This window comes from Narcine bancroftii, chromosome 13, assembly GCF_036971445.1.
Source record: "Narcine bancroftii isolate sNarBan1 chromosome 13, sNarBan1.hap1, whole genome shotgun sequence".
Classification (NCBI taxonomy): Eukaryota; Metazoa; Chordata; class Chondrichthyes; order Torpediniformes; family Narcinidae; genus Narcine; species Narcine bancroftii.
The window spans coordinates 64,029,118-64,051,719 of NC_091481.1; the positions used below are offsets into that span (position 1 = coordinate 64,029,118).

Below are 22,602 nucleotides of genomic sequence, written 5' to 3' on the forward strand. Positions count from 1 at the left end.
TCCACCATCAGACTCCTCAACGACAAACTCAATCATGGACTCATTTAGGGTCTCTTACTTTTGCACTTTGATTTTGTTCCTCTCTGTGTTGCAGTCAGTTTGTTTACATTTCTTTATGTGCTTACATGTGTACGTACGTTGTGTCCAGTTTTTTTTTACACTACCAATTTGCGATAATTCTGCCACGCCCACAGGGAAAAAAATCTCAGGATTATATGTGATGTCATGTGACGATAAATGGAAAATCTGAATTGCCACATTAGCTTGCACCTCTATTCCAGACTTTAAGGTAAAGTCTCTCCTACCCACCACCCCCCCCCCACCCCCCCCACCCAACCTCCCTCTCTGTGTCAAACACTCTCATTCTAACCTGAGTAAGACTAGCGTTGCAAACAGGAGCAAGAGACCATAGCAACATCTCCAATTTACAACCTGTGGACAAGCCACGAGCATGAACTCAGCTCTCTGGTAGAAAGGTATGTGCAGACCTTTTGGTTTAATTCTGGAACGTTTAGTGCTGTCCCAGACTCCAACAGGGTTGTGAGCTCCCAGTTCGTGTTACTCTTTTTTCCTCCTCAATCAAACTCAAAGCAGTCTGTGAGCCGGTTCAGAGGTGGGCAAGGGAGGTGGGTCCGTTGTCCACAGGGTAGTGGACACTCTGTACCAACCAGGTGCCCTGGAAGGGGTGTGCTTCAAGAGGGCGAGATGTCAGAGAGAGAGAGAGAGAGAGAGAGAGAGAGAGAGAGAGAGACCTGACCTGCCCTCTCAGGTGCTGGTCAGAGATCTCATGGTCCAACACAATTTTCATCCAATATCCCAGAACTGGACTCTCTGGGCCGAGAGAGCTCAAAATGAATGAACTTCAAAAGAGCACCTTCGCTCCCTCTCCTGCACTGTCCATGGCCTCGTGCACTGTCAAACCCGGGCACCCATAAATTGGTGGTGCGTCACCCAATTTTCCGTCTAGGCTCTCCCCAACTGGTCGGCATTAACGTCGACTTCTCCGGGTTCTGCTGGCTTGCTCCCCGTTCTCCCTCTCTTCCCCATCCCTCTATCCCCTATCCTCCAGCTCTCCACCCCTTTCCCTCTCCATTCACAGAGCCGTCCCCCTTCTCCCCCTGTTTGCTTCTGTGCCCTCCCTCCTATTACCTCCTGCCCGTGGGACCATGCTCCTCCCCCTGCCCCCACCCACCCCCACCATTTAGTTCGGGCACCTGCCTACATTTTGTTCATACCTTGATGACGGGCTCAAGCCCGAAACGTTGGTTCTGCATCTTTATCTTTGCTGTATAAAGTGTTTTTACACTTCAAAAGGGTATTTTCCAGGCAGAGCAGGTCAGGAAGTGGAGCTGAGTCTGCGGCCAGATCACCCATTGAATGGCAGGGCAGGCTCAATGGGACGGATCGCCGGCTCCTGCTCCTATTCTTGTCTCCATGGTGCAATGCAGGTTGGAAGATCCTGGGGTGATGAAACGTACATTTGTCTCTCCTCTCGTTTTCCCTTTCTCCTTCTCTCTCGCGACTGAATGAGGCCCAAACCACGCTTATGAGGCAAGGTTAGCAGAGCAGGGACTTTTTTCCCTGCAGCGAAGAAGGAGACTTAATGGTGGTCTAGGCTCTAGGAGGCCTAGATAAGGTGGATGGCCAGCGCCTTTATCCCAAGGTGGGAATAGCCAACACCAGAGGGCGTCTGTACAAAGTGAAGGGAGGGAAGTTTAGGGGAGACGTCAGGGTTAAGTTTTTACGCGGAGAGTTGTGGGAGCCTGGGATGCCTGGAAGCTGAAATGTGAGGGGCATTTAAGAGGCTCTTAGACAGGCACATGGATGAAAGAAAAAAATGAGGGTTACGAGGTAGAAAGGGTTTAGTTCTTTTTTTGGCAGGAATATATAGGTCAGTACATCATTGAGGGTTGAACTATGCTGTAATGTTCTACGCTCACTGAGAGCAGGAGCATCTGAAGGTTCAATCGCCAGTCATGGCGAAGCCATCTGCTGGCTTCGACAAGTTGGCTCGTTACGCCATGGGTGAAGAAGTTAGATCAGTATTTAGCTGAGCATTATCCCACACCCGATGCGCCAAGGCGTCGGGACAGTGTGGACTTCCCGTTGTAGTTGTATGGTTAGCGCCACGGCCTGAGGTGACTTGGAAAGGAGGAGAAGGTAGCTACTGTTTCTGAGGACCGAGACTGGAATGACTGGGCCACAACAAGGGCGGGGGTGGGGGGGGGTGGATGGCCTCTCACCTGACTGCGGCAGCGCGCTTGGCACCGGCTGCTTACCTTGGGATTAGGTCAGGCTTCACCACTCAGCCCACATCACCCAATACACTCCCATCAGTATTAGTGCCATCTCGCAGCATTTGGCCCTACTGAGGGCTTTACTGTCACCTGGGGGAGGGTGGAGGTCTCAGCCACATATACAGCCATACCTCAACTTACGCCCGGTCGAGTGACGTCTGATTGCAGATACGTCCGAGGTCACCATAAGGGCTGAATAAAAATATTAAAATTCACGTTGGGACCAACGTTGGCGGGCATTAGCGGACGTTAAGTCATCCATCATGCATTCAACACGTGGGCTCAAAACTCAAAACAAAGCACTGTCAGGTGTATAATGGTACACACTATACACCTAACTTCTAGTACAGAATGTATATGTAATTGAAATCTATAATATATGGATGTACTTTTTATTGTTATTGTGTTATTACGTTAATGTGTCCTCTCTCTATTTACTACAAAATAAAGCGCCTCATACTGTGTAACATTTTTCTAGTCTCGATAGCATATGAGACACCAACAACCGGCCCCAAATCACGTTCCATGTTTGCATGTTTGCAGGTCTCTTGTTTGCATGTTATCTCGTTGGCTAGATATTATCTGAAAATATGGAGCGTATTGTGGTATTTGTACAATATAGGGGTTTTGGTAAATATGCCTGTGTGTCCCAGTATATTAAGTTGTACAGTCTATTTCACCTATAATCATCGACTTACGCCCAAATCGATTTGCGTCCTCACTTCCAGAATGTAACCCGGACACAAGTCGGTGCACGGCTGTGCCAGAAAATCTGCTAGGTCGTGTCTATTCTGTCAATGTCCAGAAAAGCCCTCCCCACCATCGGGAACATATACGGGGAGCGCTGCCATCAGAGAGCTGCTGCAATCATCAAGGATCCACCCCCCACCCAGAACACGCTCTGTTCTCGCTGCTGCCTTTAGGGAACAGGTATCAGGGCCACAAGACTCACACCACCAGGTTCGTGAACAGCTGCTTCCCCTCCACCATCAGTCTCCTCAATGACAAACTCAATCCGGGACTCGTTTAAGAACACTTACTTCTGCAGTTTATTGATTTTCTTTTTCTCTTTGTATCGCAGTTTGTTTACATTTCTTTATGTGTTTACAAGTGTACATTGAGTACGGTCTTTTTTGCACGACCAATAAATGGTCATTCGGCCGCACCCACAAATTTCAGATTTATTGTCAGAATACATACATGACATCACATACAACCCTGAGATTCTTTTTCCTGCGGGCCAGGCAGAATGACCACTTACTGGTCGTGCAAAAAAAACTGTACTCAACGTACACGTGTAAGCAAATAAAGAGAAAAAAAATCAAGAAAATACAAAAACAAATGTGAACAAACTGACTGCAGTACAGAGAGAACAAAAGAAAATCAATAAAGTGCACAAGTCCTTAAATGAGTCCCTGATTGAGTTTGTCATTGAGGAGTCTGATGGTGGAGAGGGAGCAGTTGTTCCTGAACCTGGTGGTGTGAGTCTTGTGGCACCGACACCTCTTTCCTGATGGCAGCAGAGAGAACAGAGCACATGCTGGGTGGTGGGGATCCTTGATGATCACTGCTGCTCTCCGACTGCAGCGTTCCCCGTAGATGTTCTGGATGGTGGGGATGGTTTTGGCTGAGATGCCCTGGGCTGTTCTCTAGGTAGTCTTTTGAAACCTGTTGGTGCACACTTTCATTCTCTTGAACCATTTCCCCGATGGGAGGAGGGAGAAGTGTTTGGGCTGGGATGGGCATTTCAGTGTGTTGGTTGCCTTTCCTAAGCAGGTGGAGCTTGTAGATTCAAGATTCAGGAATCCAGTATTGTCAGGATTGTTGAAGACTTTGGAGCAAAACAGTGTCTCCGCTCACCGCTCTCCCAGGGCTGCACCATTTTGTTCTTGTTGATGGAGTCCATGGAGGGGGAAGGAGGTTTGCATGAGGTGCTGAGTTGCATTCAGCACTACCCTGAGCAAAGCAGCTTCCGTCCCACACTGGTGTAGACGTGCGGGAACATGGCGAACTTTCTCAGCCGAGCCAAGGCATTGGTGCACTTCCTGTCCATCATGTCCACATGACTGGTCCAGATCGGATCGTTGGGGCTGTTTTATGGCCGTGCTGGGAGAAAGCACCTTCTGAATGTTCCAAAGTACTTCACATCCGACTGAAAAGGTGCCGCTCCTTTAACAAGGAGGCAACGGGGGGAGGGGGGTAACAAATCCATCTGCACACGTTGATTGGGCAGGGGTGCAATCGTGGGTTCGGCCTTTGGCAACCGTCCAGATGCGTGGGAAGAGTAATTGTGGCAGGGCTGAGCATTAGGGAGCTTGCAAACAGCCAGAGTTTGCCTCGGCAGAATGTCTGCACTGCGGGTGATCTGTCACTAATCCTGCCTCCAGCCAGGGCTGCCTGCAGCTCTGTCAAGCACCCAATGCTGTGGGTTACTCCCTCCATCGCTTCCAAGAATAGATGAGCGGTGTGACATTTAGAACGAGACTCCGAAAGAAAAAAAAACAAGGAACAGGGTTCACTGGTGCCGGTGCCCTGTGGAGTGAAGGATGCAGACAATGGTGGATTGCTTTAGGGTTCTGATGTGACCTCCTTGGTACGATTAAGTCTGAATTAAATCTTCCCAGTGGATTGCTTTGAATCATCAGTAAGGAGAAAATATTTTAAACAGTTTTCCATTACTTTCCTGTCGTCATAAGTGTTTTTCAGACAGCAATGTGGAAAAATTTAACCTCAGTTAACATAATTACTCACCTTGTGGTCGTTTACACCGATGCCTTAAGTTCTTGTGCGCATTAGTCCCATGTCTTAAGTTCCTGTGCGGCCTGACGTCGGATTCATGGGGTGAATTTTGTGGAGCGAGTTAGACTGCAGGCTTACCCTGAAAAGCAGTCCTCCAGGATAAATCACGGGGCAGGAATTGTCTCAAAATCCCCACACTTTCCTCCGAGACTGCCCATGTAGCGGCAAATTTCGTTAGTTGTGCCATTACAGGCCTGCAGTCTAATGCCTCCAGTGTCTGTCTCCTTCAGTGTTTCAGAAACAATTTGCCGATTTGGAAAACAAATCATATTTTTTCTTTCTCTCAAGGACTTCTGTCGGTGTCTTGGGTTCAAATTCAAACACATCACAGACCCAGTGTTTTTATGACACGGAAACTGGATTGAATTAACGCTCCCCTCCAGTTTAAGTTCCAAATGGAATATTGTAGAGGATGGAGAACCAATGCAATGATTAATGTAAAGGAAGCTATTCACTGGACATACTATAAATAACTTAAAATAAAGCACCTTGTAGCCATTTTTTAAGTTTCAAAAATATACTTTATTTTCAAAGCGTGCGACACAGTTAGCGCGACTCTGTTACAGCACCAGCGACCCGGGCTCGAACTGGCATCACCCGCAAGGTGTTTGTACGTTCTCCCCGTGTCTGCATGGGTTTCCTCCAGGGGGTAGGAAATAAGATGCAATCAGTACATAGCTAATTGCGCCACACAAGCCATCAGTGCAGTGTTTTAAATTTAAATTTAGACATACAGCACAGTAACGGACCATTTCAGCCCATGAGCCCATGCCGCCCAATTAGCCTACAAGCCACAGTACGTTTCAAATGGTGGGAGGAAACAAGAACACCCAGAGGAAGCCCACGCAGTCACAGGGAGAACGTACAAATTCCTTACAGGCAGCGCGGGATTCAAACCCTTGTCCCGGTCGCTGGCGCTGTAATGGCGTTCCTCTAACCGCTACACCAACCAGACCACCCAGTCAAGGTTCCTTTATTGTTTCATAATAAAACAGGTGTAATAGTGACTGGTTTTAGTCTGTTATAGGCAGACAGATTCGCCATCTGCAGAAATTGCCGGGCGTGCCTCTTACGGTCAGAGAAACAGAAATGCAGCAACCAGTTGTGCACAGTAAATTCGCACACATTAATGTGGTAATGACTGGAATGATAGAGTGCTAGTAATAATCTTGACCATTAGAGGGCGTCAAAGATGAGTTGTTGCAGCTAGGAGGAGATTCAAAATGGATGCCTCCACAAGTTGTGAGCACTGTAGTTAATATCATTATTATAAAAGAACCCAAGTTTCTTTATATCAACAAAAGAAGCATTGCAGGTGCACAGTAAACTCAAATTCATTAATATGGTAATGACTAGATAAATGTGTTGATTAATATTGGCTGGAGCACGAGGGAGAGCTTTCATCAGATCTTTCGTCGCTCGTCCATCGTCGTCGATCCAGACCTTGACACCATTAGTCCACTTTGAAACTGAATGCGGGAAATGGCACTGTATATGTGTGAAAAGGAAAAAGTGTGTACCATGGTTAATGTGATTTATGGTGTGAAAAATAAAAAATTTAAAAAAAAAGAAACTGAATGCGGTCTGTCCAAAGATGACCGGTCGAGCCAGTTCGGGCACAGAATGTCCTGGCGCGTGTTTTGGGAAGACGGACGTGGCTCTGTAGTTGTTGCGCTGATGGCTCGGGGCTCGCGCTTATGTGGTGTTTCAACAGTACGCCTTGCTCCGTCAGCTTGGCAGCCTGTGTGGATAGGGCTGCGCCAGGTAGGGAGGTTTTGTGTCACCACTTTCCAGGTGGTCGTGGACCACGTCAAGTAACTTTGGGGAAGCCTTTGTAATGTTTAATATGGATAAATGTGAGGTTATCCACTTTGGTGGCAAGAACAGGAAGGCAGATTACTACCTGAACGGGGGCAAGTTAGGAAAAGGGGAAGCACAACGGGATCTCGGTGTCCTTGTTCATCATTCACTGAAAGTACACATGCAGTGAAGAAAGCTAATGGCATGTGGGCCTTCATAACAAGAGGAGTTGAGTACTGGAACAAAGAGGTCCTTCTGCAGATGTACAGGGCCCTGGTGAGACCACACCTGGAATACTGTGTGCAGTTTTGGTCTCCAAGTTTGAGGGAGAACATTCTTGCTATCGAGGGAGTGCAGCATAGGGTTCATGAGGTTGGTTCCCGGGATGGAGGGACTGTCATATGTTGAAAGGTTGGAGCGACTGGGCTTGTAGATACTGAAATTTAGGGGATCTGATTGAAACATATATCAAGGGATTGGACATGTTGGAGGCAGGAAATGTGTTCACGATGTTGGGGGGGCCCAAAACCAGAGGTCACAGTTTAAGAATAAGGAGTCGGCCATTTAGACCAGAGTTGAGGAAAAAGCTTTTTCACCCAGAGAGTTGTAGATCTGAGGAACACAGTGGAGGGCAATTCTCTCGATGTTTTCGAGAAAGAGCTCTTAAAAATAGTGGAGTCAAGAGATATGGGGGTATTGGCTCCTGCACTTATCGTTTCTTCTGCCCTTCCATGCGAGTGTCTACCAGCGGAGATTCGCTCCAGAATAAGCTGCTTTGGTTATGTGTTCGCCCAGCAAACTGATGACATGACTGGGTCTCTGCTCTCGTCAGCAGTGTGTGGTCATCTCTTACCCACTCTCTGGAGCCGGGTCCAATCCCGTAACCCACTGAGAAGCCAGTGGTTAAAGTGGGGCCCAGGCCAGGATGCCATGAGAAAGCTTCTGGGATCTTTGTGCTCCACAGGAAGCCCCGGTAAACGAGTAGCCTGGGGAGAGGAGAAACCAGGACCAGGTTTAAATGGTCAGGGAAGTCAAGGGGACACAACCCAGTCCTCACTGAGGACTCAGCAGTGGAGAGGGTCAAGAACAAATTCCTGAACGTCAACATCTCCTGGAGCCTCCAGGTCGATGGGATCACAAAGAAGGCTCGGCAGCGGCTAGACTTTGTGAGGCGCTTGAGGAGATTCAGGATGTCACCGAAGACTCAAAAACTTCTACAGGTGGACCCTGGAGAGCATTCTGGCCGGTGGCATCACTGTCTGGTACGGAGGCGCCAACTCTCAGGATAAGAATAAACTCCAGAGGGTTGTTAACTCGGCCTGCGACATCACGGGCACCAGACTTCCCCACCCCCATCGAGGACATCGATGAGGCGGTGTCTTAAAAAAGCAGCCTCTATTCTCAAAAACCCCCCAACCCACCAGGCTGTGCCCTCTTCACTCTGCTCCCATTGGGGAAAAGAACAGGAGCCTAAAGACGAGCACTCAGCGGCACAAGGACAGTTTCTTCCCCTCTGCCATCAGATTCATGAATAATCAATGAACCACAGACACTGCCTGACTTTTCATGCTCTGTTATTTTTATTTTCTTATGGTAATGCTGTGAGATGGTTATAATAGGAACGTTTACACTACAACGCCGAATTTCATGACTTGTTCATAACAATAGATTCTGATTGTAAAATGCCAGTTTCCCCAGTGGAATCACAGAGGACAGGACCTGTGAATTCAGGGAGTCCCTTCCCTCTGGCAAATCAACTGTTCGAAAGTACCCTGAGCACCATTTTTATGCAGATCCATCAGGAGCTGGAATCCTGGAGTGGTTTTAGTGTCTGAATGCTATAAATTATAAACTAACTCTTTATTAAATAATGAATAGACTTTCAAATATTGCGTTGCCTCTGGTTGAATCCACCCTGCTCCCCCCCACCCCCCCCACCCCACCCCCAGCTCTCTCATCCTTTGCCTTGAGTATCTTAGGCCTGTGCGTGTTCAGGAGAGACTGCTGTCACAGAACGAGGGCAAGGATGTCAGTCACACAACATAGCCCAATGCTCCAGAAACACAGCCAGACCGACCTCGTAAGCAGGCTGAAGAGCCGGAAAGTCCTTGGTGTCGGAGTGAATGACGCTGATGGAGATTTCCCCCGGTCTAAGGTAATGATGTCCTCGTTCAGGACAAGTAGGATTAATCTTTGGGCCCACTTGCCTGCGTTAGCCTGAAAGGCCTTTCTCCCACTCTGAGGAATTACTCCGGGCAGTTCGGACTCTCTTCCCTCCCTGATCTGCACCGGGGGCTCCTTTCAAAGGAGCCATATTCCTCTCCCCCTCCTCTCATCCTATCCTGGCACACATTGAGCTGTCAGTTCCCCCCCACCCCCCATCAGTCATTGCTGGTAAGGTGCAGTCCCATCCCCCCCCCCCCCGACTCCACTCCCCAGCTGTGAACTTCCCACCGACTCCCCACCTCCCTGCCTGATCCCACAGCTCACCCGCACACCAGGGCAAGTTACAGTCACCAGTTAACCTTCTGACTTGCACAGCATTGGGATAAGGGCAGGTCATGGCGAGTACACGCAAAACTCCACACGGGTAGTCAGAGCCGCAGGTCAGAACTGAACTTGAGTCACCAGTGCTCTACAAACCATGTCACTCTGTATATTTTGGGTGGCGGGGTGTGGGGAGTCCACACTTTAAATTGTAAATTTAGACATACAGCACAGAGAGAGTCCCTGTCATCCAATTACACCCAATTGACCTACAACCCATGTACATTCTGAAGGGTAGGATGAAACCGGAGACACAGGGAAAACATACAAACTTCTTACAGACAGCGTGGGATTTGAACCCCGGGTATCTGGCCGTGCCTCCCGTTCCTGTAGATGAAACAGTGGTTCCTGGATGGTCATTTTGTTTGAATGCCCCAACTTTTCCAACCAGCAGAAATCTCTCCTGGTCAACAGCTTCCAAGAGCGTTGGGGGCCAATCTTTAAGCCCTGCTGATGTAGGATTAATCTCTTCCCCCTTTCTCCCAATTTATCCCTCATCTTTCAAACTTAAAACCCAGCACCTTTCATACTCCAGAGGAAACAAGCCCAATTAATATTTTTTTTCCTCTCAGTCTGAGTTGTGGTGAATGTCACGTTGTTAAGTTGTACTTTCTACCTTGATTTTCGAAGGTGTGGTGCCAACGCTGTTCGGAGCTCAGCAGATGTGGTTTAATCTGGTCTCATTCATAACTTCCTCCTCTCGCCCTCTCACTGCCATCTCTGATGTTCCATCAGCTGTTCTAAGCGTGTTTTGGCAAGCAACTAGCAAAGAATTGATCTAACAAGCTCCTCTCGTAAAATCTGGTGTTACGCTGGAATAACACATGCAGTATAATAGGCAAATGATGGATGTTAGACGAGGGGAAGTTGTTCCTGTAAAAGGTGCGTGTGGGAATAGGAGCAGGAGTCAGCGATCCGGCCTGTTGAGCCTGCTCTGTCGTTCAATGAGATCATGGCTGAGCTGACGATGGGCTCATCTCCACCGACCTGCCTTTTCACCATATCCCTTAATTCCCCAACTATGTAGAAATCTCTCCAACCTGGTCTTAAATACATTTACTGAGGTCACCTCCATTGCTTCAATGGGCAGCGAATTCCATAGATTCACCCCCCTCTGGGAAAAGCAGTTCCTTTCTCATCTCCGTTCTAAATCTACTCACCTGAATCCTGAGGCTATGTCCCCTAGTTCTGGTCTCCACCACGAATAGGAACTTACCTACCTCAATCTTATCTCTGCTTTCATAATTTTACAGGTACAGTTCCAGACGACCCAATCTCTCCTCATAGGCCAAGCCCCTCATCCCTGGAATCAGCCTGGTGAACCTCCTCTGCACCACCTCCAAAGCCAGTCCATCTGTCCTCAAACAAGGAGACCAGAACTGCATGCAGTTCTCCAGATGAGGCCTCAACCGGACCTCGTACAGTTGCAGCATGACCTCCCTGCTCCTCAATTCAATCCCTCCAGCAATGAAGACCATTCCATTTCTGCAAACCAACCTTTTGTGATTCAAGAACTTTTCTACACAGAGTAGTCAAGATCCACAAATCACGGCTAAAAGAATCTGGGAGCAGCTCTTTCTTGGGAGGACTGTGAAGGAGTACGGGCTCGTCTGTGGGACAAGAGGAGGGGGAAAGGGTCTGCTTCAGAGACAACATAAACTCAGTGGGCTGAATCTCCTCCTGAGTCAACGATATAAAATGCTCAACAGGTCAAGCAGCATCTGTTAACATTTCAGGGCAATGACCTTTCAAGATTCAAGATCCCTTTTGTATCACGTAATAATACATTAAATTTAATATTAAGGCAAACAAAGAGGCCCCATAACTATTAACTAGTGCCCCTTACAGTAAGAGAGATAGAAGCAAAAGAGAGTCCTTTCAGAGCCACTGGGCATCTGTGGATTTGCCTCCAGCTGCATAAAGCCCGGTTTGATTTATCAGCAAGCCTGAGCTTTAGGTTCAAACCCCCCCCCAACAGTAGGATCAGGAAGCCTTCAGCACCCTTCTGCCCTCAGCCCCCTCTTGAATATTTGGTTCCTGCGAGCCAGTCTCCAGCAGGAGACTGTTCTTCGACTGCAAGACGCCAACGGCCCACAGGCAGCGGTGGGGGGAAGGGGGGTATCCTTTAGCTACCGAACCCCTCACTGGTTCGCTGCTGTGGTCACCTTCCCTGTAGGGTCATCTCCTATGCCTCTCCTTCTCGACAGGGGGTCTGCTGGTCCCCAGAGTCTGCAACCCTTCCTGCCACGCTGCCCAGCCTGGGCGCCGCCATCTTAGTCACAGTTCATCAGAACTGGGAGAAATTTATTCTTAATGGGCTGGCAGTTAGCGCAATGCCTTTACAACGCCAGTGAATGGGACCAGGGTTCGAATACCGTGCTGTCTGTAAGGAGTTTGTACATACTCCCGGGTCTGTGTGAGTTTTCCCTGGGGGCTCTGGTTTCCTCCCACCGTTCAAAACATGCCGGACTGTAGGTTAATGGGGTGTATCTGGGTGGCACGGGTTCGTGAGCTAAAAAGGCCTGTTACCCATGCTGTATGTCTAAATTAAATTATAAACATTAAAATTTTTTAAAAATATATTTAAAAAATAGCCTTAAGGGTCACAGGAAAGAGGGAGGAGATGAGGTTTGAACACAGCAGAAGTTAAATGGTGAGAGTTAGGGCAGCACAGTTGGTTTAGCAGTTAGCGCAACACTGTTACAGCACAGCAAATGGGATGAGGGATCGAATCCCACGCTGTCTGTAAGGAGTTTGCACATTCTCCCTGTGGGTTTCCTCGGCAGGGGTGGGGGGAGGCTCCCATCATTCAAAAAAACCGGGGGTTGCAGATTAATTGGGTACAATTGAGCGGCAAGGACTCGTGGGCTGAAAGGGCCTGCTGTATGCATGCCTACATTTAAAAAAAATTTAAAAAGGTACTAATATTAATATTCTTTTTTGCTTTTGGCACAGATCAGCCAGATGTTGGGGAATGAATTCAAGTTTTCTTTCCATGAGCCATTTGGTCTCAGGTAATGAACTCCAGTTGACCAAATTCCCCAGAAGTGAGACCTCTTGTCCTTATCTGCCTTCAACAGCAGGGCATTCATTCCCTCAATATTATTTTATTTTACATACAAACTTTATTTAAAACTACAACTACAGTATTACAAGACACAGCATTACAAGACACAAAATTACAAGACAACATTACAAGACACAAAATACACGCTGAGCTACAACTAAAAACCACCATTAGCTTGTGGCAATAAACCACGAGAAACAGGAATCACGACCGCTTCTCTATTATTCTCTATTTCTTATCAACTGCACACACATACGGTTGGGGGGCCCACCTTCCTGGAACTCGGCCACCGTCACCCCCCCTCAGACACCGGGTGCTCCGACTCCAATGACACACGGGCTCGGTCGTAAACCTGGAAGAGGGACAGTCAGTGTCAGCTCGCCCCACACCCTTGACTGCCTGCCTCCTCGCCATGCCCAACAGCAATCCCACAAGGAGATCCTCTGGATGCCCGGGCCACTGTGGATCCGAAGCATGGGGTGCAGCCAGAACCTGAGGAGCAGCCCCTTCAGGACGGTGAAGACAGGCTGCAACATCACACACACTCCACACGCATTCCCTCATTACTGCACCATGACATTGTTAGGCCGACTGCTTGGATGGACAGTCTATTCCAATGGTTCTCAACCTTGTTCTTTCCACTCACATACCTGTACCACTTTAAGTATTCCCTATGCCATTGGTGTTCTGTGATCAGTAAGGGATTGCTTAAGGTGGGATGTGGGTGGAAAGAAAAAAGTTTGAAAACCACTGTTTTAATCGTCCCTAATTGACTCGTTATGTGCACGGTTTCACAACTCCAAAGGAAATGGGCCAATGACAATTTTTCTCAAGCAAAATATTTCAGTAACAATTGGGTCCAGAGCAGCGATTCTCAACCTTTCCTTCCCACCCACATCCCACCTTAAGCAATCCCTTACTAATCACAGAGCCCCGATGCAAAGGGATTACTTAAAGTGGGATGTGAGTGGAAAGAAAAAGTTGAGAACCTCTGATCTATTCAGTTAGAGATCCCACTGTTTTCACATGGATAGAGGTTCCATCCAGTTGGAGAGAACCTCTCCATCTTCACCCAAATAGTAGCTCCACTCATTTCCACATGCAACCCTTTCCTCTGTTATGCTAAAGGAAGCTCCATTCCATCGCACAGCGAGTGATGTTACCAGGACCAAATACTGTTTGACCAGACAATCTAACCATGTTACAATGCTTCTCATTTCAGGTACTGGCAACTTGCCTCTGCCATCACATTCTCTGCTGTTGGAATTCTGGTCAGTTCAAACACTTTGACTCAAATCTTTTTTTTCCAAGAAATGGAGGGAGTTGCAAAGATGAGGAGATGTGTAGGGGACCAGAGAGGTTACAGAGACAGGAAGGGGTGGAGGGGGTTACAGAGACAGGGAGGGGTGGAGGGGATTACAGAGACAGGGAGGGGTGGAGGGGATTACAGAGACAGGGAGAGGTGGAGGGGAGTTACATAAACAGGGATAGGTGCAGGAAACCAGAGAGGGGGGTTTCAGAGACAGAGAGGGATGTAAGGGACCGGAGGGGTTACAGAGGAGTTAAGGGGAGTTACATAGACAGGTACAGATGCAGGAGACTAGAGGATGTTGCAGAGACAGGGAGGGGTGCAAGGGGCCAGAGAGGTTTACAGAGACAGCGAAGGGTGCAGGGGACTGGAGGGGGGGGTTACAGAGACAGGGAGAGGTTGAGGTGGTTTCAGAGACAGGGAGGAGTGTAGGGGGCCAGAAGGAGTTACAGAGACAGGAAGGGGTGGAGGGGACCAGATGGAGTTACATTACTACATTCATCATATAAATAATATTTTAAAATTTCCGAATCTCATATGATTGTCCAAATCTCATCCCCCCAAAAAATGCTAACATTAAAATAAAGCAAAAGCAAATGTCCAATAAAGAAGGGGAGTTTGAGCTGCCTTCTTCAGGAATATTCACTTAACTTTATTATTTAAACCTTTTAGGGGAAGTTAATTATATCCTTAAGCCAGTATGATTCAAATAATGTTGCCATATTTTAACAAACGCCTCGTATTTCTTTCGAAGATTATGTGATCTTCTCCGGGGGTGGGGGGGGGGGGGGGGGGGGACACAACTTTGCATGTCCATATCCCAGTGAGGAATAAGTGAGGAGGGGAGTCAGACTTCCATGTCACAGCAATGCATCTCCTGGCCAGTCCTGATGAACTGGATTTGACATTTTGGTTGTTTGTGCCAATAACCATGAGATTGCTCAATAAATACAGCCCTGGTTCCCGTGGAAAATCCACCTATTGGTTTTTGTCAAAATTTCTCCCAAGTACCTTGACACAAACCTTTGTTTGATTGCCCAATTGGTCACTGGACCAGTAGTTTTATATCTTTCAAAGCAGCACAGAATGTAAATGGAATGCACTTACATTCTGAAAACATGTTTACTATAAGGATTGGATCTTTGGGGTATTTTATTCTCTCCATATTCAAGATTCTTTGATTGTCCTGTACAGAAAATATATGATATGTCCTTTCGTCTACCAAAGATCGCTATCAGCAGAAATTGCCTAACGCCCCTTACAGTCAGAGAAAGAGAAGCAAAAGAGAGCCCCCCCCTGTCTCCGCCCAAGAGTCACCGAGTGTCCGTGGATTTGCCGCCAGCCCTCCCGCCTCCAGCACAATCAGCCCCCCCTCAGCACTCTGTCGCATCCCGGTTCGGGTATCTGGTACCCCCCCCCCCCCCACCCCACTTCAGCCAGTCTCGAGCCCATCTCCAGCGATCTGCAGCCTGGCAGGAGCCCCTTGACCTCAGACACCAGCAGGCCCCGCAGCCCGCGTGCATTCCTCGCCTCGAGTCGCCAGCAGCCCCGCCGCCTGCACGTTCTTCAGCCTCAAAGCCCCTCGCTGGTCCGCTGCGGTGTTCACTGTCCCAGCGGGGTTGCCTCCTCATCTTCTCCTTGATATCTTGCAGAAACTTGACCGGGGAGGCTGCTTGGTGGAGGGGGGGTGGTGGGGGTTGGTGAGGTCTAATTGGATCTGACAGCCTTCTTAGTATTAAAGTTTGAGGGCTAATAATTTAGACTCACTTCTGTCTGCACTGATTTGACGATGTTTATCCACATGTTCACCTCTCTCGAGAGCAGTGGTTCTCAATCCTCTACTAACCACAAAGCACCTATGGCATAGGGTATGTGAGTGGAAAAACCAATGGGCTAGATCTTTAATTAAATGGCTGCCCACAAATTGTATGGTGAAATCAGTAGGTGAGTTATGGATCAGTAGGTGAATTATGATAATGTAGTCTCTGAGTCATATCCGTCCATGGCAAATGTGGCATTGGTCAAGTCAGTGCAAACCACACAGACACACAACCAGACAAAATACATATACAGGCAAACAATACATATGCAGGACAAATATTTATATGTACAAATAAATATTGTTTCATTACTATTTTATGACTATGAGAGTCTCGGGTGGTCAGTGTGAGCAGTTCCTTTGGTCATTCGCCGTTCTCACTGCCTGTGGGAAGAAGCTGTTCCTCAGCCTGGGGGTGCTGGCTCTGATCCTCCTTCCCCGGCGGGAGCAGCTGAAAGATGCCATGTGTGGGGTGGTAGGAGTCCTCAATGCTTTTGTGTGGCCCTCTTCAGCCAACCATCCCGGTAGATCATGTCGATGGGGAGGAGGGAGACAGACCCCAGTGATCCTCTCTGCCACTCTTATGGTCCTGTGGATTGACGTCAGATCCATTTCTCTGTGGCAACCGTACCGCCCTGCGATGCAGATTTAAATTCAGTTCATAACTTAAATCCTGAAATCAAAATGTTATCAGTAAAACTGACCAGATATTTATTTAAAACCATAAGACATAGCTGCTGATCGAGTCTGTCCCACCATTCAATCATAACATCACAGGCACCAGACCACTCCATCGAGGACTTCTACATGAAGTGATGTCTTATAAAAGCAGCCTCTATCCTCAAAGACCCCACACCCAGTCCAGGCCCTCTTACTGTGCTACCATCGGGGAAAAGATACAGGAACCTAAAGACAAGCACTCATCGGCAAAGGGACAGCATCTTCCCCTCCGCCATCAGATTCCTGAATAATCAATGAACCAAAGACATGGCCTTACATTTCGTGCACTTCTTTATAGATATAGGAAAATGGTTCTAATATGAATGTTTGCAATATGATTCTGCCACAAAACACCAAATTTCATGTTAATAAATTCCGACTCTGAATATGTTGCCATTCAGAAATTCCCAGGTCCTGTTAATGAATTAACAGCAATGTTCCCTTCAATATCTAACTGTTGACATATGGTTTCCAAATCCATCTTCTGTATTATGTACCTCCTAGACGTGATGATATTGTGGCCTGAGATTCTGTGGTCCTTGTATCGGGGATGGTAAGTGGGTGAAATTGTCCTTGTATCGGGGATGGTAAGTAGGTGAAATTGTCCTTGTATCGGGGATGGTAAGTGGTGTGACAAGCTTTCCCTTTACTGCAAGAATGGTAGTAGAGGTATTTTGAAAGTGAAAGCTTTCCTCTAGGTGGACAGTGCAAAGTTTAACCCATCCTCTCCCTCCTGATCTAGGCCCTGGTATTTCCCAGAATGCTTCATGGCTGGCTGTTCCAGGAAGACCACAAGAGGTCCTGCCTTGTGGCTCTGAGATACCACGGTGGCGCGTTACTCAGTAAGTTGATCTTCGCATCAACTACTACCACCGCCCCCCCCCCCCCCCGCCACCATTCCAGTTGCTTTGGACACACGCAGGTCAGGACCCCATATACTCGTGTAACAGTCAATCCTGTGTAAAAGTCGACCCCCCTCTTTTTGGCCCAAAATTAGCGTATTTTCCATATATTGAATGTTGAAGTCAACCCCCCCCCCCTCTAATTTTGGGGAAATTCCGAGCTCCTGATGCCCCGACTGCGATCTCTTGCCTCATCCGCCCACCTATCCAAGCCTCCGATTCCCCGGATCGTGGACTTATGACCCAGTCCCGGCCATCCGAGCTCCCGATGCCCCGACTGCGATTCCTCACCTCGTCCGCCCACCTATCTGAGCCTCCAATTCCCCCGATCGTAGACTTATGACCCGGTCCCGGCCATCCGAGCTCCCGATTCCCCCACTGCGATCCTTCGCCTCGTCCACCCACCTATTCGAGCCCTCCCCGATTCCCCCGATTGCGGTCTTTCCGCCCAGTCCTGCCCATCCAAGCTTCCGGTCAAAAGCTGTGTCCGTGTAAAGATCAACCCCTACCTCCCAAATTCGAGGTGAAAAATTGGAACCCAAAACTCAACTATTGTACGCATACATATATTGCACACTGGGTCAAAGGGCTTGGTGTTAAGGGGAGAAGGAAAAAGCGAAGATTTGGGTGGGCAGTTTCAAGTCAGCGGGGCAGGAAGGGTTAAACAGTGGTTGATGCACTCTGGGACTATCCATTCAGATGCTGTAGATAGACCAACAAGTGGCTTCCATATCTACCCACCCTGCTCTCATTGTGTACCCTTCTGCCCACTAATGCCAACTCTATACATGCAGATGGTATTTACTACTTTAGATAGATTGTTTTTTAAAGCATACATGTTTCTTTGTGTGATCCAACTCCTCCCAAGGTGTTTCTCTCATCCTTTGGAACGCCTTGTACACAGTGGAGAAGGCAATCATTCAGTGGACACTCCTGCTGGAGACCTGCTACTTCATGGTGGAGTTTCTAGGTTGGTACATCAGAGTTTGTTGTAGCCATGAGCACAGGCTCAGATTTGTGGTCAGAGAACATGCATGACATCATGTACAGCTCAGAGAGCGATAGGTTCTTGATGAGTCAGGGGATTGAAGTCTATGGGGGTGGTGGGGGGGGGGGGCCGTGCAGTGGGGCTGAGAGGGGAAATGGATCAGCTCATGATTGAATGGCAGGGCAGAATTGATGATCTTCTGGAGATTCCTTTTCTGCTGGCCTGGCTTTGGGTTCTGCACGGTAAACACAATTTGAAGTGATGAGGTGCCGGAGCAGCCCTGTAGCAGCCCCATGATGTTCCGGAGTGGGACTCCGGAGAGCTCCAGCTGCACAGCAGCCCTGGGCTAATCTATCAAACTTTGCCTCAAATACACCCAATGACTTCTTCATTGGAAAAGACACTGAAAACCATCCAGAAATGGTGGAGAGCAACAGGTTGAGAGTAAATGATGAGCTTAAAGAAATCAGTATTGGAGAAAAATAACGGACCGATAAATAGTCAGGGCCTGATGCTCTCTAGAAGGTGACAAAAAAGAGAACAGACCCACTTGCTCTCATCCTCCAAAATTTCATAGATCAGAGTACAGTTTTCACAGATTAAAAAGAAGCAAATCTAATCCCTCTGTATAAGGAGAGAAATTAGCAAAGATTGATGAAAGGAAAATTATGTTTGACCAATCTTGGAATTTTATGTCATGCATTTTGATTTTCAGAAGGCCTTTGATAAAATGTTTTTACAAAATGAGATTGAGAGTCACATTCTGGTGTGGATCGGGAATTCGTTATGGAGACATAGAGAGATGCAATTCCGAAGCAGGCCATTCAGTTCATCATGCTGGGTTGACCACTGAATTTACACTGATCTTACATTAATCCCAAAAATCCAATCAACTCTCCCCCTCGCCCACACACTGGGGGCAATTTTATTGAGGCCATTTCATCCATGAAATGCTCGTCTTTGGGATGCAAGAGAAACTGGAGCTGTTGGGGGAACCCAACAGGGAGAACATGCAAACTCCACACAGAAAGCAATGGAGGTTGCGATGGAAGCTGGACTTGAAAGTTCTCATGCCCTGTTTAAATGCAAGATGTACAATAGTCATCCAATAGTCTCATCCGGGGGGACATTTGCAGGAATTTAAATTAGTCAGGTTTGGGAAGGTCATTCACCTGTCCTCAGGGTAACAGAATGGACACATCCATAATCATGACCTTCATGAGTTGTTGGCACAATTATTTTGTCTTGGCTCTATCCTTTCAGCTGCACCCTAAAGCCTCAACATCTGCCCCCCCCCCAATTGTCCAGACTTTCTTAATGCAAGGTAAGTGGCCTTCATCATGAGAAGGAATCAATATCCTTGAGGGCCATGCTTGCATTAGAAGTCTAATTCAAGGCCCATGTGTTTGAGGGTCAGGATCTTTAACATGCGACCCTTTCTGTTCACTTACAGTGGCACTGGCTGTAAGAGTGGATCACGGCATCAGTTCCCAGGATACAACGGTCGTCCTCTCAGTCTATGGAATATTCGGGATCCTTTCACTCTTCTACTATGTACAAGTCGGACGCAAGCCCAAGAAGATCTAGTGGCCTCAGCAAAAATGAGGCACCTCACCCATTGCAAATCTAAACCAAGAGGTCTAACCACTCCCTCAGATGTCATTGACGGCAGTTCCTACTGGGGCAGAGATTGGGGTGCTCATGTTTGGACACAGGGTAAAGGTCAATCCCAACCTCAGCTGGGTCTGCAGATGCCCGTTCATTTTGTCACTGATCTTCCAAAGCCCAGAATAGTTGGGACCTCAGAGTCCTCTTCTCGTTGCATTCGTACCAGTGACTTGGTGAGAACTTCCGGGATCCAGGAACCAGCAGGGGTTGAGTCCAGAGAAGGGGAATGTAGGAGGAGAGGGGAACCTGTGGGGGGGGAGGGGGGAAAGAGGGAAGAAAGAGAATGAGGGAGAGAAGATGGGGGTGGTTTATAAGGAGGGAAGGGAGAGAGAGGAACAAGAAAGAGAGGGGAGACTGATAGGGATGGGGAGTGGAAATTGAGGAGGGGGAGAGGGAAACAACTGAAGGAGCTCGGATTCCATCGGTAGCCAACTGCAGTTCACCAGTCAACCTGGGAACCCATTGAAACGAGAGTGACTCACTAATCCATTTATTGAAAATTAACTGATGTCTCAAGAATTGGAACCTATCTCCTGACTCCACCTGGTTTGTGGGAGTGGGCAACACTTTACTTTGGACTATCGAGAAGTTAGGGGTAGAAGTTAGGAGAGGAATAACCAAATTATCCGATGCAGCCTGAATATATAACCCCTCGCCCCAGGACTGGGATCGGACCCTCCCTCCAAGGGTGCAACATAGGTCAGCCTGTTCCCCGCACAGTGCAGCCACGCTTGTCGAGAGAATATGGTTCACAGTTTAAATTACACATGACGTTTCATGAAATTATTAGCATGTTCCAAACCATTGCTCACAGTCTGTCGGGACATCTGTTCCATATCAGAATCTAATCCAATAAACTTTGATCTGCAGGAGAGTGACTTATTAAATAAATTTATGGATACAATCACAAGCAGTGCCCCTCACCATCGTGACAACCACCCCTCCTGTTCTCCATGGCTTCAAACAAAGGCTATTTGGCCCTAGCTCTGAGGAATTCTATCAGTCCCATGACCTAAGGATTAGGAGCAGGAGTCGGCCATTTGGCCATTCAATGAGATCATGACTGATCTGATGAGAGGCTCGTCTCCACCTCCCTGCCTTTTCCCACATCCCCTAATTCCCCTATCCAACCTTGCCTGGGTGCTGGGTGCCTGAGGCCCTCTGAAAAACACCCTGGCGACATCCCAATGACATGTGGAAACTGCAATTCACCAGTGGGAGACGGACTCTGATGTGGGGAGGCTATATGCAGGAGCTGAGAATGGATGGGGTAAAGTATTTGAGGTTTATACATCACAGCCACCCTTAAACATCCGCCTCAAACAATGTGGAGGTGTTGCATTGCTCCCACACACTCAGGCATGCAGCTCATGTACGTATAATAGTGAATGTCAAATGATCTACAGTAAAGATAGACCATTGTATAGGCTCCATAGCTCAAGGGTTAGGGCACTGGTTCTGTAAACCAGGAGGTGCGAGTTCAAATCTCGCTGGGCTGTCTATAGAACTGTACTACTGGGGAGACGCAGTAACCGTAGTAGTTAGTGCAATGCTGTTACAGCGTTAGTAGCCGAGTTTCAAATCCAGCGCTGTCTTTAAGAGGTTTGTACGTTCTCGCCATGTTTGTGTGGGGGGGGGGGGGCTCCAGTTTCCTCCCACCAGGTTGTAGGTCAATTGGGTTTAATCGGGCGGCATGGGCCCGTGGGCGGTGCGGGTCGTTGAGGATAGAGACTGCTTTCTTAAGACACCGCCTCTTGTAGATGTCCTAGATGGAGTGATTTCTGGTTGCCGTGAAGTCACAGGCTGAGTTAACAACCCTCCGGAGATGTTGTCCTGAGAGTTGGCACCTCCATACCAGACAGTGATGCAACCAGCCAGCATGCTCTCCATGGTACACCTGTAGAAATAGGCTATTCAGCCCATTGAGTCTGCCCCGCCAGTCAATTATGTAGATCCATTATCCCACTCAGCCTTCTCCCCATACATTTGATGTCCTGTCTAATTAATAACCTATCAATTTCAGTCTTAAATACACCCAATGACCTGGCCTCCATAACTAGTTGCTGTGGCAACAAATTCCATAGATTTTAAGTGTAAATGGAAGGTCAGCATGCATTCGATGGGCCAAAGGACCAGTTTCCATGGTGTGTGTGTGAAAATTAATTAAATGTACAAAAACATATAAAACTGGGGAGATGAAAGAGATCTCATACTGGCCGCTGAGTAATACAGTATTAGGTGGAAGCCAGTTGAGGGGTCATTTTTTCACTCAGAGGTGAGTGGAGATCGACTCCTACCCCACCCCCCACCCCATTATGAAACCCACAGGGATATAGACCACGTCAGAAGGTGGGATCAGGCCTTTTTCCACCCAGAACAGACAAAAAGGGCTGAATGGTATCGCTCCATGGTATGGGGTTGTATGAATGCACCCAATCCTTCCTGAACGGCAGAACGGGGGCTGAAGGGTGTTTGAAGGTGATGGCCAGGCCTGTCGGACTGATTCAGGGCCGCATGCAGACAGCAGTGAGCAGGCGACAGGAGGCAGCGTTCCTCCAATCGCATTACCGTCTGAAATCCATAACCTGCGGCATCACCCTCAGTTCAGCAATTAGTGCTTGTTCCCTCTGCCCCACTGCTCTGATCTGCTCTGACAGTTCCTGGCCTCTCCAGCCGGCAGTCAGAC

The 22,602-nt window shown here is 48.1% G+C and overlaps 1 protein-coding gene across 3 annotated transcripts; it reads left to right on the forward strand.

Moving 5' to 3' along the window:
• Window positions 1-339: 339 nt before the first annotated feature.
• Window positions 340-19,918, forward strand: LOC138749008 (tumor protein p53-inducible protein 11-like). 3 transcript variants are annotated; one of them, XM_069910016.1, is made up of 7 exons: window positions 340-476; window positions 8,846-9,051; window positions 12,399-12,457; window positions 13,733-13,781; window positions 17,101-17,200; window positions 18,129-18,230; window positions 19,702-19,918. In XM_069910016.1, the coding sequence occupies exons 2-7, from the start codon at window positions 8,923-8,925 to the stop codon at window positions 19,833-19,835; spliced, it is 573 nt and encodes a 190-aa protein (XP_069766117.1). In that variant the 5' UTR covers window positions 340-476; window positions 8,846-8,922; the 3' UTR covers window positions 19,836-19,918. The 3 variants fall into 3 exon arrangements, with proteins under 3 accessions (XP_069766117.1, XP_069766118.1, XP_069766119.1); XM_069910017.1 differs by having other exon boundaries at window positions 8,876-9,051; XM_069910018.1 differs by having other exon boundaries at window positions 8,892-9,051.
• The last annotated feature ends 2,684 nt before the right edge of the window (window positions 19,919-22,602 follow it).